At 38.2% G+C, this 16598-nt stretch overlaps 1 protein-coding gene across 4 annotated transcripts in view; it reads right to left on the bottom strand.

The window, feature by feature from the left end:
* The window catches only part of LOC102693746 (nuclear factor NF-kappa-B p105 subunit), a 66960-nt gene that overhangs the window by 2649 nt on the left and 47713 nt on the right, over positions 1-16598 (bottom strand). For all 4 annotated transcript variants that reach the window (XM_069190909.1, XM_015345218.2, XM_015345219.2 and 1 more), the window contains exons 12-23: positions 15596-15727; positions 14293-14391; positions 10183-10389; positions 9566-9707; positions 9328-9442; positions 8860-9061; positions 6487-6656; positions 5460-5562; positions 4431-4561; positions 3941-4007; positions 2674-2840; positions 1755-1902 (exon numbers count right to left, since the gene is read on the bottom strand). In XM_069190909.1, the coding sequence (XP_069047010.1) occupies positions 1755-1902; positions 2674-2840; positions 3941-4007; positions 4431-4561; positions 5460-5562; positions 6487-6656; positions 8860-9061; positions 9328-9442; positions 9566-9707; positions 10183-10389; positions 14293-14391; positions 15596-15727 (1683 nt within the window). The remainder of the gene's footprint in view (positions 1-1754; positions 1903-2673; positions 2841-3940; positions 4008-4430; positions 4562-5459; positions 5563-6486; positions 6657-8859; positions 9062-9327; positions 9443-9565; positions 9708-10182; positions 10390-14292; positions 14392-15595; positions 15728-16598) is intronic.

Consider the following 16598-nt stretch of genomic DNA (forward strand, 5'->3'; position numbering starts at 1 on the left):
TATACCTTACCTAGATATACACTTATTTAGAAGTTTAAGCAAAGCCAAATTTTTTCTTAAATGTAACCACCTCCCTTACATTTGCCAGAATTCATCATGCTGTACAAATGTTACATTACAAACAGGTTTGAAAATATCTATTTTTTAAAAAAAGCTTTTAGTCCATGCGGTAGAATTTCCCCGTCCGCGACGGATTTTCCTCACATTTTTCCAAGGGATTTCCTTTCTCTACCACAAAACGAATTTATTAAATTCAGTAATAGTAATACAAAAGCTACAACAAAATCAAAATCCTAGCTATGGTGGTACAGGAAAGCTTTTTGTCAGAAACTAAACTGGAAAGATTGAAAATATGAAAAACTGTCTTATTGTGGAATATTACTAATATTGTTCTGTTTACTCTGTTTATGAAACTGAGATCTGATATCATACATTTCCCCTTCAAGTGATCCATCAAAAACCCCCACAGCAAAACATTTAAAAGAAATCTGTCCCTTAAGAAGAAAACACCAAGGAAAACTGGATTTTTTCATTTTGTATTTTTTTATCTGGCTTTATACACTGACCTGACAGAAGATTTATCATTCTGACAGGTCAAAAGTAAGATGTGATTTAATTCTAATGAAGCAGTTAACAAAAGTAAAATGTAAAATGATCCAAATTATTAGTCGCCAGTTAATAATAATTTCTGAGTAACAGAAACTTATTGAGAACATCTTTAGTTAACAACTTGAGGGTTTTTTTGGTCATTCTAGAATTCTACATCATCTTAGTTACAAGTACAAGTACACAGCCACCACCACACTCATTCAAGGCCCCTCAGGACAATTCCGGATCACCCAGAAAGCATCTTGTACCTCCAGCAACCTTATTTACTGTATCTCTTGCAGTAAATGCCCAGCCATCTACATTGGAGAAACAGGAAGGAGACTCGGAGACCGCTTCAGAGAACACGTCAGGGCTGTGAAGATTAAAGATCTCTCCAAGCCCATTGTTTCTCATTTCACCTCTGACGGCCACGACCACTCTAATCTCAAAGACGGTTTTCCGAACTCATACATCAGAAAGACCACCGAAACTAAAATTATTCTGCAGTTAGGATCACACATTCTCCCTTCCCTTAACGACAGATTACTGTTCTTTTAAATTTTCTCCATTCATTGGAAGTTTCATTTCACACCTCTCTGCACCCATTCTGACTTCACACCTCTTGATTGGCCTCTCTTTCTGTCCCCTGCTCCCGCCTCTCACTCCTCCTCCCTCCCAACCTTTGTTCTCCCGCTACTTTACCTTTGCCTACTGCCCTGTCTCTCTCACACCTGAAGAAGGCTCCAAGGCCGAAACGTTGTGTTCTCTTTCTTCTTTTTTCAGCATGGAATAAACCTATTACTTGTTCCTTTGCAGCCTACGCATGCCGACGCAGCTACCCACCTTAGTTACACTGATACAACAAACATTTGTCAAGGGCTGGTTGAGACTAGATATCATATGTTCAAGTAGCACTGTAACTTTTCAACCATTATTTTAAATATAAATATTTCAACATGTATCGCGTACATCAAAGTAACCAATTAGTGTAGTCTTGTCTGCTAGTTTGAAAATATTATACCCATACAGTACATCAAACTGTTTTTATACAGCTGAAACAACTATATAAGAATATCCAAGTGCCATTCTGTGAAGAGGCAGTTTTAGTTACCTTCAAATGTCACAAACAGCAAGACCACAAGGAATATTTTCTGTCCATTTCTTACCCGTCTGTTGGTGAGTGACCTGAGTAGAGACTGGTCCAGATGTGTCTTCCCTCTCACTAGACATGGCTTTCTGAACAATGTCTACTGCTTTATCGTTGCCCATGGCCTTCAGGCCTTCCAGGAGCTCCTTCATGGTGCCACCAGACACCTGACCGAGGAGAAACAATTCAGTTCAGAACATCAAAACCTGGGGTGACCAGAGAAGACTTTCCCAAGCTTGCACAGTCAACTGACTAGAAACAGAGTTTCACTAGAGAAGGGAACTGGAATTCACCTACAGCACTTATCATTATTTATTTTCTTATTGTGGTATTACGCAGGAATTAATACACTTTGAGACTTCTGGAAAAAATTGAATTTTTACTATATTTTGAACTGTGCATTCATGTTCTATAACTGAAGTGTGCTTCACTCATCAACACTGCAAAGTAATTTCCCATAATTTGACTTCTGTGTTCTGAGTACGTTTATTTACAGAAACAGGGACAGCCTTGGAGCAAAGGTTTTATGTACTTATGCGCGAGTCATCGCTGGAAATTTTATGAGATATATGAAAGTAAAAACCATCACGAGGGGAGAGCCGACTTAAAAAAGACCCTTTTACTCTTTTATCGGTGTTTACAACCTAGATCCACAGTCTGTAACTTGGAAAGTGGGAAAATTATAATTACCAATACTGACTTATTTAGTACATGTCTATAAAGAAGACACAAGTGGATTCCAACCCAGGCATTATAAACTGTGTTTTTACTCTAAGGGCAATTCAACATGGTTTCACGCTTCAAATAATATTTACAAGGAAATGGGGTTATTTACCGCAATTCAAGTCAGAATAAGAGTCACAGTTTGGAATACCCCCCCCCATTATGAAATATTCCGCAGCTCTAAAGCAAAGGGAGTAAGTCCTGGGCTTGCACACCTTGTAGCTGTCCAGTAGTGTTTTGGCTGGGGAAGGGCTCAGCCTGAAGGCACTGGACAGGATTCCTAATCCTAGGTTTTGAGCCAGGGCCTCCCAGTTATTTGCAGGCTGCTCCAGGACTTTGCAAAGTTCTAGTTTGGTTTGTTCATCGAGATGTTTCATGTCCCCTAGGATAAAAAAAAGGTGCATGCAGGTTGTAGCCCAGAACAATGGAAACTCATTAAAGCAGATTAATTAAAGCTCTTCACTACTTTAAGGGATTAAAGAAAAATCCGACAAGACAAAGTTAAGTCAAATTATGATGTTTCACTTATTGTCTCGATTTGTCATTTCTTAAGCTCTGCACAAAATATTAATTTACTACTTAAATTAGCACATATTTTAACTTCTCTTAAAAAAACCTAAAAACTAAAACTTCAATCTGATATGCCTAGGGTGCGTATTTGTAGATATCTTCCACTGGAATTGCATAAGAGACTATGGTGATCTATGACTTTCATACTTTGTTCTTCAAATTTAAATAAACTGAATTGATTTCTTCTTCAAGTCTTCAAATTAACTACTTTTGAGAGTTTTCAATTTCCAAATCACAGTGATGTGAAATGCAAAAGCAATACAGTAGGATATTGCTATATATGTCCATATTGTCCATATATATGTCCATACAGCCTCCCTAACAATTAACAGATCCAGCTTGCTGGTATTTGTGGACTGAAGTATTTTAAAAAAACGCTTTTGTTCAGAATACATAAAAATGAAGCATAATGATCATGAAATTAATAACCTGTACCCTAATTACGTTAATACACTATACACATCACATTAGGATATATACAGACTGGAATTTATATATTTAATTTCTAGCAGAATCATATAATTTAATTATAGGAACAAGTAAAGGTTTATTCCATGCTGAAAAGAGAAGAAAAAAGAGACAACATTTTTGCTGTGGAGCCTTCTTTCTTCTCTTTTCAGCATGGAATAAACCTTTACTTGTTCCTTTGCAGCCTACGCATTCTGACACAGCTATCTACTTGAACTAATTTATGATAGTTGTTACAGATGAACATCCAGTGTTACTCTTATCTGTATTTTACTAAAAGTGTGGAAGTCGGTATAAAAATCACAAAAATAAACACTTTTAATGAGTTGTTATTTTCTCTGAAACTAATATGCAGAACACACTTTGCTTTGCATTAAAATATTAGAAACAATTATCTAATCAAAATCACAACAAGGACAGAAATTCAGAATTCAGAAGTTTTACCTTGAGGGAGTGAAACGACAGTTTTTGAATCTGGCTGATACTGTTTACCATTCAGAAGATCATAGATCTGTGAACAAGCAACACAGAAAGGAGCGTTGAGTGAGAGATTTTATATATACTCTGTACAAAAACTCACTTTCACTAATTGTTACTGTATATCTAATTTCATAATTGTGTTTAGAAATACTGTGTATATACATTTCTAGAATGGTACAGTAATTTTTTATTTATTCATCAAATGGAATTTAGTCATAGTGACCATTTATAAAAGAATATTAATGGAATAAAACTTAAAATTAGCAGCTGTGCTTGTAAATTGAATATGAATATTAGGACCTACAAAAATAACATTTTTTTTACTTTATCTCAGACAAAGTGATCTATAGTTTCTGCCTCTCGCCATGCTGCTTTAAAGGACATTTCTCATTCGTTTAATCATGTTTTTAACTTTCCTCCCTTTGATCCAGTTGTCTGATGCTTGACAGCTCACCTCAGAAGACATGGCCATGTCTAAGGGGGTTGTCCCTGGCACAAACCCTTCGTCTTCCTCCTCTTCCTCTAGGTGACATTCATCATCTACGTCATAAAGGGGCTCAGAGTTCTCCTTGTGGGGGTCAGCCCCTGCAGACACCGAAAAGCGTATGTTAGTCATCTGGTGAGATCAAGCCTCATGTGGGAGACCACCCACCCCCCATGGAGTATGGGTGATTGCAGGTGAATCATGGCAAATTATGTGTCAGAAAATATCGACCTCCTAATTGATGGGCACTCTTAACTACTGTAATTAAGGTGGTAAGCATGATGCTGCTGAAATGTCTTCAGCACCACTTCCAGCTTTATTTTCTTTCAGTTTATTGTCTGAAAATAATCTGCTCTGTTGGCTGTTTTATCTAGGAACCTTTATGTAAGTTATTTCTTGACATTAAGTTGAGTTAAGATGTCCAAAGCTACTGGGATGGGAAAGCTCCAAGGAAAACCATATTGCAGCTACAAGTGTAGGTGGACCAATAGGTGGTGCACTTCCATCTAAAGGCCCTTTGGAATCCTTTGGCATGAAGAGAAATGTTATATAAATATAAATACCATTATTATTTACTATCATTGAGAAAAAGCATTACTGATATGGAAAAACTGAGACTACTATAAAAATTGTTATAGTAAAGCTCAAAGCAAAGATTTTGTTCTGCAAAGGATTCAGTTTTTTCAAGCTTGTCTTCAGTTTAAATCAAGTGCAGTAGTATAATTCTTTGTTTAGTTGTCTGTCATCCGGTACATACGAGATGAGTTACTCTGCACCAAAATTAACAGACAAGGAACATATCATAAAAGGGATGGGCAGATTCATAGTAATTTCCTTTCCTTCTTCCAAACCAGTAAAACTTGACTTTTACCGGCGTAGGGGAAAAACCAAACTCTGAAGCAGGAAACCACATCTTAGTATTTCTGTCTGAACTCTGTTCTTGCAGGAGACCCTGATGTATTTAGATTCACCAAGAGCACGGAAAAGTCAAGCACCTACCAGCTGCCATTAGAAGAGCAGTCAGTTTCATAGAGCCTTTTCCTGCGGCGATATGGAGTGCTGTAGACCCATTGTATGTGCAGGCGTCCACATGTGCATTTCCCTACAGAGAGATAATGAGCTTTTCACTTTTATGTTTCTGTCTGATATGGGTATCTCACAGTCTAATTTAATGTTTCTGTAATTTTTCTAAATGGGTATCCCCTACCAGCAATTTATACTCAAACCTCCCGCCACAGTCCAATCAAGATCAGCAGATCTCCATAACCTTAACCCATGTTCATATACTTCGACAAACTGTCCCTATAACTATCCATTCTGTGTTAGAAAAAATGTTTTTTACCCAAATATATTGACTTGGAGAAATGTAGCAGCTCAAATCTGAAATTCAAAATATGAATGGTCTGAATTTTTAAGTGCTATTGAATTCTGTTTCATATTGTCAATAATGTTTCTGGATTTAAAATCTACAAATAATTTGGTGCCTGCAGCCTGTCGAGGTTTTTAAGTACCCAACATTGATTTAGTGCTGTGATGTAAAGCAGAGAGGACATGTACAGATTAATAATAAAGTATCAGAAGACTAACTATAAAAACAGAATTAAATTCAAAGTATGCAAAAATTGAAAAAAACACAATGTGTTATAAAATCATTGAGGATACACTGTTTACAAGCAGTCCGATTTTTACAATACTGTTTTTTGCAGAAAAACAATATTGATTTTATTAGTCAGTATTCATCCAGGTTAGCTTCTAAGTACCCTGATGTACCTCCATTATTCATCAAGACATATACACCTACAACATACATTGTTCAAATGGGACTGTGAACTCCTGCAGAACTGCAGAAACACTTTCCAGGAAAGACCATTAGAACTGATACAGCAAAGGCACACAGTTTTGTCTTCTACGCAAATCTTAAAAATCAGGGGACGTATACTTTAAACTTTGAAGTTTAAATTTTTACACCCTTCAAAGAAAAGCCATGAAAAAAAATGTCTTTGGTGAACATCACGCCACAGATTACCTCGAGAAGCAGGCAGCCAGCTAAGGAGACATTCTCCAGTTCCACAGCAAGGTGCAGGGCAGTCCTCCCAGAGCTCTGCTCACAGGCGTCAACATTTGCTCCAAATTCAATCAGCTGCCGGAGGCACAATATGCTGTTGGCCAGGACTGCCAAGTGGATAGCATGAAATCCTGTGGACAGGAAGAGTAGTGCTGAAGAAACATGCACATGAAATCAAATACAGTAGACTCAAGTTGTAGGCAGCACAAAGGTTCCTGACATAGTGTGTACACTAAAAATCACGTATAATCAGAAAACCCCCATAGACCCCCCTCCACCAAACAAGTAAAATCAAATCAATAATGCATTAGTATGTGTACGTACTGTATGTAGTTTAAAGTATAATGAAAACAGAAATACAGTACTGTACAGTATGCAAAATAGATCAATTTTACAATAACAAAATGCAGGGAACACAGCAGGTCCACAGCTCTCATAAATAGCTTTCTCTCCGTCTCCATTTGCCTGAATTGAAGAACTAACCAAACTGGTCAAAATCTCAATTTTTAACTCCATTTTTCTTGACCTGCCCTTCCCATTCGTACTTCTTCCTTTCCCCTTCATGCTGTACTTGACTTCCCCTTCATAGGACAAAATCATTTAGCTAATATTAGTGCTATAAGTTCCAATGTGTAATTTAATGCCTCTCACCAAAAATAGATTCCAATGAAACAATTTACCCTTTTCTATGCTATGGACCACTGGCCTTGATGTTGATTTACTTTAAAAATAGAAATAATTTAATGAAGCAAGCCAAGACCAATTTAATACCGTTCTTTTGCTGTTTCTTTTATTAATGTTATTTTAGGTTCAATTGTAAGTATCAATATTAACCACATGAGTTTAAAGGGGAACTTTTCTATTAAGTCATTGTGGAAGTATTGTTATACTATAAAAAATTCCATAGTGCCATAATGATAATCCCAAAAATAGGTCCACTCAGTGCAACCTTCTGATCTAGAAAAGATGCCTTCTGTGAGTATAAGATTGAGACATATAAGAAAGGCTGACATATTCTGACACATTACACCCACTTCACAGTCTTAAGGACACATTAAATCATCCCTAAAAAATAGCTGAAGACTCAGGCTAGGAGCAGCACGTCTTTAATTTAAAAAAAAAAAGATTCCCTAGATTTACACAAAGAGCTTATCATTTGTTCAGTTTCAGTAAATGCTCATTTTTAACTTGGTATGTATTTAAGATAAAACTAGATGTAGAATAATAACCACGATCAGATAACTTTGCTTAAATTTGATTAGAACTGTGAAGGAAGTTTTGTTAAAACTCTGGGAAACAAATTCTAAATTATAGGATTTGAAGTCCATAGCTCAACCTATGTGTTGAACTGCAGCTGAAGACAACACACTGTGATTATGAAGCTTCATCCATTATCAAAAAGCTGTTCCCAGTAAGGTTCACTGCAACCTGAAGTTAATCTTGGAAGCATAAAATGCCCCGGCTCTATGCACCAGTCCATTGCAGGACAGACGCAAACACTGAGAGAACCACAAGGTGACAATTGCGAGTCACCAGTCTCCTACAGCAGCACATTTTTTGTAGGCAGGAGGAAAATAGAGCACCCCGAGAGCTGGAAAGAATTTATACATGTAAATTCCATACGGCATGCATCCCAGGCCTGATCTGAACTACATTCATTGTGGTAGTATGACTATATTATAATAGTGCAAAGTAAAACCAAAAGAATAGGCTTTTCTTCTCAACTTGCACTATCAGACAGCAGCATCATAATTGCCTCATTTTGCTACTGTCCCGAATGTTGCCTGATTTTTATCATGTATTGAATGTATCCGTCTTGCTTGCCTATGATTAATGCCATTTCCTGACTCACAAGATGTGTTTTTCTTGTTTCTTGTTTCACGGCCTTTTACAAAATTACTGCTACTCCCAAATTCAGAACCATAAAAAATTATAATGAGGGCTAGAGGAATAAATTATTATACCACAGTTTCACACGCAGTTAGTGAAAACTCTACTAAAATGCTAACATCATATACTGTAAAACATCATACTGAATTTTAGTACAGTTTTCACTAACTGCTCATGGGGAAAGATTTTTATGTTAATAAAAGAATACTGAAATTATTGCATACTTTTTCACAGCACTGTAAATCTCCCATGCTTTACGTTCTAAAGATTCTGATATTCCCTGAACATCCCGAGGCTGGATTGAAAACAGTAAATCCGCAATCAACTGGAACCCCTTGGACTCTAGTAATCTTCATCTGTGTTGGTGTTTATTTAATCTGCAACATGAATGCATTATATTGTATACTGAAACCCTGCATCGTACAGCATTAAGATGCTGCTTACCTGCAGCATTGGGGAGGTCAATGAGTTCAGCTGCATCCTTATGTTCCAGCAGCAGGTTCAAAATCTTCCCTTCTCCTTCTTTGGCAGCGAGGTGAAGAGCAGTGTTACCGTGACGATCTGTGAGGCTCATATTCGCACCGGCTTTGAGCAGAGCTTCCACTGCCTCTGCCTGCTTGGTGATAACCGCCAAGTGCAAGGGTGTCTGAAACGATGGCCTTCGTGTCAGTCAATGGCTTTTCCCCATACCGTCTAATCTCTAGTACTTTTAATAAAGCGGGAGCAAAGAAACTAAAGATAGAAATTCCTTCATTTATTCATTCATTTTTTCGACCCAAGAGAAAACAACAACTTACCTTTCAGGAAAAAGCAACTGTTCTAAACCTTAAAATTTAGATTAGCTTTACTGGTGACAGTTCAGAGCTGGTCTGGAGTAGACATGGGCAATCACACTTGATAAAGGGACCACACCTGGTAGAGATCGTTTCTCATGCTCAGAACATCATCTCCTGGGAGGGCAGAAATGACTTCAGCCAAACTCTTCACAGCATCGGTCCTGCTGTGGATTACCCCGAGGTGCAAGCCCCTGGAAAGAACAGTAAAACACGACTGGATTCAAGACTGATGTACGATTTAGCTGATATCTATATATATTTGTACACAGGTGGCATGTATGTGGTTCCCTTGAAAAAGGGGACTGTTGACTTACGTGTCCCCGTTCTCATCCTGGACAGCCAGAAGGGGGCGCAAGACGGCCAGCAGCATCTTCACGTCCCCCGTGACGGCGTAGTTAAAAAGCGCCTCGGCGTGACGCTGGGCCAGCTGCATGGCCTTTTCTCCGAAGAGCAGGTCTGGAAAGAGAAGCCACACAACATCTCTGCCACGGAGCAAAAAAAAAAAACTAAGATGTCTAAAATATGCTGCATGAACAGCTGCGGTAGCAAGTACTCCGCACACCAGGGGGGTTGAAAAACAGGGCTCACCCTATTTCAAAGGAGCACCTTTGAGAGGGCGGACATTGTGAAAGAACATGAAGCACATGATGAGCAAAGCACAAACACAGTAGTGTTTGAGAAAGGCCTGATAAAGGCTTTCATGAAAAAGGCTACTGCAGTCACTCTGCATAATGGTGGCAAATAAATCAATAAGGTAAAAACAGCAATAATCACCACCTTATTATGGAAAAGTTCTGAGTAATACAGCAAACCCGATATTTATGTGCAAGTTTGTGAAGAAGAGTTAATTTTCAATTTCAAAACTGAGGGATAATTTCCAAATATATATATAGAAATAGGCTTATTTTATTCCTTCCAATGAACAACTTGCCTGCGGTAATTTCCTCTTCTTCTGCTGATGCTGGGTCTTCAGTAGGGCTTGAGTCTTCTGTAGAGCTGGATTGCTCTACCTTCGGGGGTAGCTTGATCTCCTCCGATGCTTGTTGACCACAAATCTGTACAATTCCTGCAGTCGCTGGGTCTTCGTCTGTATCACTGTCGCTGTCATCTTCTGCATCATCAGTCGGGCCTTTAGAAGCTGCAGTATTGAAACACTGCTTACAACAAAATCAAAGGCAATCCTACCCTCTACAGCACAATGTTTTGAACTTTTCTGACTTCAGGTCCCCTTTTCAAGGGATCCTTCTCAATCATGATATAAACATTAAACAAAACTGTACCATAACTAATGATATTATAATATTTAGAAGCAAATCTGCTATACAGCATAAATACCAGCTCCAATGTAAGAATGTAAATTTTCATACCCAGTTAGGTCTGAAATAAAAACTTGGCTTTTATTGCTGAGAAATGCCTGTACATCTGCCTGACAACATATTGTGGACTGTGAAGCGCTGGAGAGATTTTCTTAAGTAATGAAATGATAAATCAGGTGTATGTGGAAAACACACTGAAAGAAATGTGAAAGGTGCTTATTAAAACAGTGGTTTTCTTGGTTCACAACACAGTCTGTATCTATTTCACCTTTTAATTACCATTTGGGATATTGTGGAGCCTAAAAGATACTTTGATCTACAGTGCTCTCCAGAATTATTGGCACCTTGGTAAAGATGAGCAAAAAAGACTAGGACAAAATGTCTTTGTTTTTTATCAGCCTGATCTTACACAAAATATGAGAGAAATCCAACCTTTAGTCAGAAAAAAAATCCTTATAAAAAACTAAACATTTTTCTCAAAAACATGTGTCACAATGATTGCCCCCCCTAGAAATTCCTATGAACAAAATCTAATTGACATATATTCCCATTTTCATACTTTATTCATATTTTAGGAACTCTTAAGTGGTCATCCATGACTTCCTGTTTCACTGGGGTATAAATATGAGGTGACATGCAAGCCAAACACCCTTAGTCATCCATCAACAAGAGGTAGATCAGAGAATACACAAATGAAATGAGACAAAAGGTTATTGACCTTCATTAATCAGGTAATGGCTATAAAAAAGCTTCACACCTGAAAATACCCATCTCCAATTAGGGCAATAATTAAGAAGTTTCAAACTGGAGCTACTGCATGATGAACCTGCCTAGAAGAGAACACAAGTGTATTTTGCCCCCACGTATAGTGAAGAAGATGGTTTGAGAGGCAAAACTTTCTCCAAGGATCACAGTTGGACAATTGCAGGCGTTGGTTGCATCCTGGGGTCACCAAGTCTCCAGAACTACAATTAGACGCCACCTTCATGCCAACAAACTATTTGGAAGGCGTGCCAGAAGAAAGCCTCTCTTGTCGTCAAACCACAAACGTAAGCGCCTGGAGTTCGCTAAACATCACTGGAACTTTGATTGGAACTGGGTTCTATGGTCAGACGAGACAAAAATAGAGCCTTTTGGCAACAAACACCAGAAGTGGATTTGGCGTAAAAAGAGTCAAGGTCACGCAGAAAAAAACCAAATCCCCACTGTGAAGTGTGGTGGTGGATCTGTGATGTTGTGGGGCTGTTTTTCTTCCAAAGGCCCTGAGAATCTTGTTAGGATACAGGGCATCTTGGACTCCATCAAATACCAGGAGATGTGAAAGGATGTGAAGATATTTTGTATGGAGGAATGGTCTCAGATCCCTTTATGTGTGTTCTCCTACCTCATCCCGTATTATAAGAAAAGACTCTGCTGTTATCATGGCAAAGGGAGGGTGTACAAAGTACTAAATGCAGGGGTGCCAATAATTGTGACAAGTGTTTTTGAGAAAAAGTTTAATTTTTTATAAGGATTTTTTTTTCTTTTAATAATTTTACCTCACTGAGAGGTTAGCTTTGTCTCATATTTTCAGTGTATGATCAAACTGATGAACAAAAAAGACATTTTTTTCATAGCCTTTTTTGCTTATCTTCACCAAGGGTGCCAATAATTCTGAGGGGCACTGTAATTCCTACAAACAGGGATCCTAGATATCCTACTTAAAAAAAAAATCTTATTACAGAAAGAAAGTATTACTCATCATCGTCATCATCATCATCACTGTCCATGGAGATCAACTCCATCGGAGTCCAATGCAGTGTCCATTATTCCCCTCCACAACCGTCGATCTTTGGCTGTGTGGACGAGTGTTTGTAGGTCATCCCCACACCACTCTAGAATGTCATCCAGCCATTCGTGATGTGCTCGTCCACAGTGGCTGGGTCCACTCATACCTCCGAGCATTACATTTTTGACTAGTCTATCATTATTCATTCGATAGATATGGCCGAATAGCTGGAGCTTATGACCCGCTACAACCTGTGACTAGGTGCACTTCTGACCAATTTGCTGGTGTATTTCTGTATTAGTCATATAATACTACCAGCATACGCGCAGCATAAAGAACCACACTGTGAGCACACAAGTCCATAGAAGGTAGAGTTTTGTCTACAGGCAGATATGTCCACTGCACCATATCGTGTTCAGCTTGGCCATGGCAGTGGCAGCAAGGCCAAGGCAACGTCGAATCTCGTGGCTGCAGTTTGCATCTTTCATCTTCAAGTTGCCCATTTCCTATTGCGATAACTTGTGGCGGAAGGTTATCTTCACTAAAAGTCATCGTTTTAGTCTTTACTCCGTTGGTGTGCAGTTCATGTCGTTTCGAAGCTGAGCCCATGACTCAAAAATGTCGACATCATCAACGAATGTTAGTAATCTACATTCCGTGTACAGAAACGCCTTTCACTGTGTCAAAGACTCGATTTATAACTCGCTCTAGGTAAGTTGTGAAGACTGTCAGCGAGATTGGGTCGCCTTGTCATGTTCCTATCGACGAAGTGAACCCCTTTCTAACCTTAATGGCTGCTTTGATATGATGGCCAATGTCTTCAAGTATTTGTACAAGGCGATTGCCTATGCCGTACGAGCGCAACGTGAATGTAATGCGGACTCCATCTGTATTGATATAACTCGCTGCAATATTCTGTCCAACATTCTATAATTGCATTGCGGTCCTGGTGTATCTCTCCATTCTTGTCACGTATAGCTTTCCGACAGGGTTCCCACATGCGTGTAAGCTTCGCCCCTGCGGTTTTGTACCATGCATTCCTCAATCTGTTTGCATTTTTGTTTGATCCATTCTTCGTCCACTGCAATTGATTTCTTGACCAGTTTGCAATCCACAGCTTGTTCAGTTTGTGTGTCTCTGGGATGCTTACCCTTTCTGCCTTGTGAATTGCCCTTTTTATAAATGTTAATCGATCATCAAGGTCCATTAGCTACAACTTGAGGTGCTCAGTATATTGCTGGATCATGTTTAAGTGAGGTCAATAGACTGTCTTGGCCTGCACACGTACCCTGTGCAGTTGAAATCTGATTGGGGCAAGTATGAGACTGTGGTCTGAGTAAACATCTGCGCCCTGATATGTACGGCAATTTCTCACTGCCGTTTTCGAACGATTGTCGATCAGCACCAGGTCAACCATCAAAGTACAACTAAATCAACCGAATTTCATATTACGATGATTTTTAATATAAGAGCAGAATCAAATCTAAAGGTGCAATAACTCAAGACTGCAAGGCTTTTTTATATCTGAGAATGGCTTATTAATAGTAGTCATTGGCTTGGTATTGGCAATCAAATTGGACTTTATAGCTTTCTTAAACCATCTTGTGCAACAAGCAGAATATTAAGGAGAAATAAAAGGAAAAACAAAAAGCAAATCAGTATTATCAGTGAGAGCTTCTTCATTGTCACATATACTGTATTTCCTAGCCTGGCTGTATATTCTGTGGGCCAGCTGTGCACAGTTGAGAGCACCCCTGTTATCAGTGATTTACCAGCTTGCACAAAGATTGTTGGATGGATAGTTATGGCGTGAGAATTGGAAATTTAGAAATTCCATGCAAAATTAAGGGGAATTCTACCTTTGCAATGGTTTTCTGAACAGTGTGAATTATGGCACTTTCTGCAATCAGAGAAAAAAAACAGGACAGAACAATCTGAGAATGATCGGAGTACTTACCATGCTTCATTCCTGCACCAGGACCTCCTGGACCATGGGAGAATGGATAACCACCTCCAAAATTGTTATAGCCTTGGTATCCCTGGAAATTGCATTGGCCTGTTAAAGAAAAACAAAGAACAGTTTGGGTATTATATATATATAGAAATAACTACAGAGAAATTACACTTTTTCAAAAACAAGTGGCTGCCATCACATCATTCAGGTGGGTGCAACACATTGGTGGTGGTGGAGGGGTGTCCACATTACCTGTAAAGCACTTTGAGTGGAGTGTCCAGAAAATTGCTAAAGAAGTGCAAGGAATTGTGAATTATTATTTTAAAATAATCTGAAAGAAAATAACACAATATTCTTGGGTGCTGGACCTAAAAAAAATACAGAATATTTTGGGGCATAACAAATCTCAACATCCTGGAATCTACTTATACCCATTCCAATTCCAGAAACAGGGTTTAAATCCCCCCAAGTCTGTTGTGTATATTGTATTATGTATTGCCTTGTAATTTGCACTATGTGTATCCTGTTTACAATATCTATATCAGTGTCCTGTCTATATTTGCACTGCGGACGAGGAGAAACGATATTTAGTTTCAAGGTATACTTGTATATGGCTGGAATGACAAATAAACAGGAACTTGAACTTGAAAAGGTAGTGCTTAGCTAGGTTAGCATATTTACTGCATTCCTGAAAAGACAACATGCTCACAGGACTGCATCTACAATCTGGAAACAAGATTGTCTCCATTTAATGAAAATCAGAGTAGTGCATGATTTTATATTGCAAAGGGGACATTTTAAGCTTTCATTGTGTCTTGATCACTGTATGGGTAAGGTTACAAAGAGTTACAATTTTATACAAACATTTTACAACAATTTCATTGGCAGCAATTGAATGAAATAATTTTTTTCTCAGTGATGACTTAATTCTTTGAGGAACATTTTTTTTATTTTCCGTGAACCTAATAATGCACCACCTTTAAGGAAATTGAACTGTAAAATGCATAATGTCACTGCTATAACAGCCTTGCAGGATAATCTTATTGAGACCTGAGAAAGCTGTCTTCCTACATATTTAATTTAATTCCTTAATTATCCTTTATGTATGAAATACATTTTACTAGGAAATAAAATGTTATGCATGGAATATAGTATGACAATTCTGTCTATTTATCTCAGCCGTGACACTAAAAGAATGACAGTGCTATCACATTTCCTAGCAGGCTGGTGCTTGTTGAATGGGGATCAAGCCTGAAAACATGTCCACACAGGATGGCTGTAAATTTATCATAGATGTCTCATTCACCTCCTCCAGTGCTTGGGCCCCCACCGGTTCCGGGACCCCCTCCTCTGTACATCCCACCACCTGCCCCAGGGGGACCAAAGTCCTGGAAGTTTGGTAGGGTCTTCTGCCTCTTACGCTGTACCTCTTCCTTGTCTGCACACCACAACAGAACACAAACCATACAGTCAAATACATGGGTAGACAAACAGAAGCATTTCCAAACATCTCAACAAACTTCAATTCCCTTCCGTAACAAAATTCTTTAACATGGCTTTTCTAGATTAATACCCATTCAATTATCTTGTTTTTTCCTCTTTTTTGTTTCAAAAGTTACATTTTGGTATTGCTAGGAACACTGTTTATTTGACAGCATAATACTTTAACTAAATCTCTCATTGTGGGAAACAACCGGCCCTATGTTGCTTAGCAACCTCAAGCCCTCGGAAACACCTCAACAATGTGTGAGGATTAAGTGTAACTCATGATAACATGTAACGTAATTACAGTTAACCTGAACTTTACTAGCAAAGGGGACTGGAATTCCACAAACATGAGCCTTATGAGTGACTCCATGACTCTGTGTTGTCTTCTGTAATGGTACATTGTTAGACTTGTAATACATTTTAATCTCCTCCAAAGGAGTTCACTTTTAAAATTGAAAGCAAAACATTTGCATAATAAAATAATACATAGTACCATCTTAAACACTGACTGGAGACCTGAACTGAAGAGTCACCACTGTTAACAACAATCAAACTAATTATAAAAGCAGAAATCACTACCATATATTGCAACTCCTGAAGAAATGTAAGAATTCATTTTGCATAGTGGTATATATAGACAACACGTGGATGATTAGTGTTACTGCCTGAAAAGAATATATTAATTTCAATTAATTTAGTAAATATTTATTAATTTACAGAGGCAATAAAAAAAACATAACCTATTACAAACATATCTATATGGAATACTATTCAAGATATGCAATAAAATTAATGTTTCTGTTGGCTATATTGATGGCTGA

Source organism: Lepisosteus oculatus, chromosome 1 (assembly GCF_040954835.1).
Source record: "Lepisosteus oculatus isolate fLepOcu1 chromosome 1, fLepOcu1.hap2, whole genome shotgun sequence".
Taxonomy (NCBI): Eukaryota; Metazoa; Chordata; class Actinopteri; order Semionotiformes; family Lepisosteidae; genus Lepisosteus; species Lepisosteus oculatus.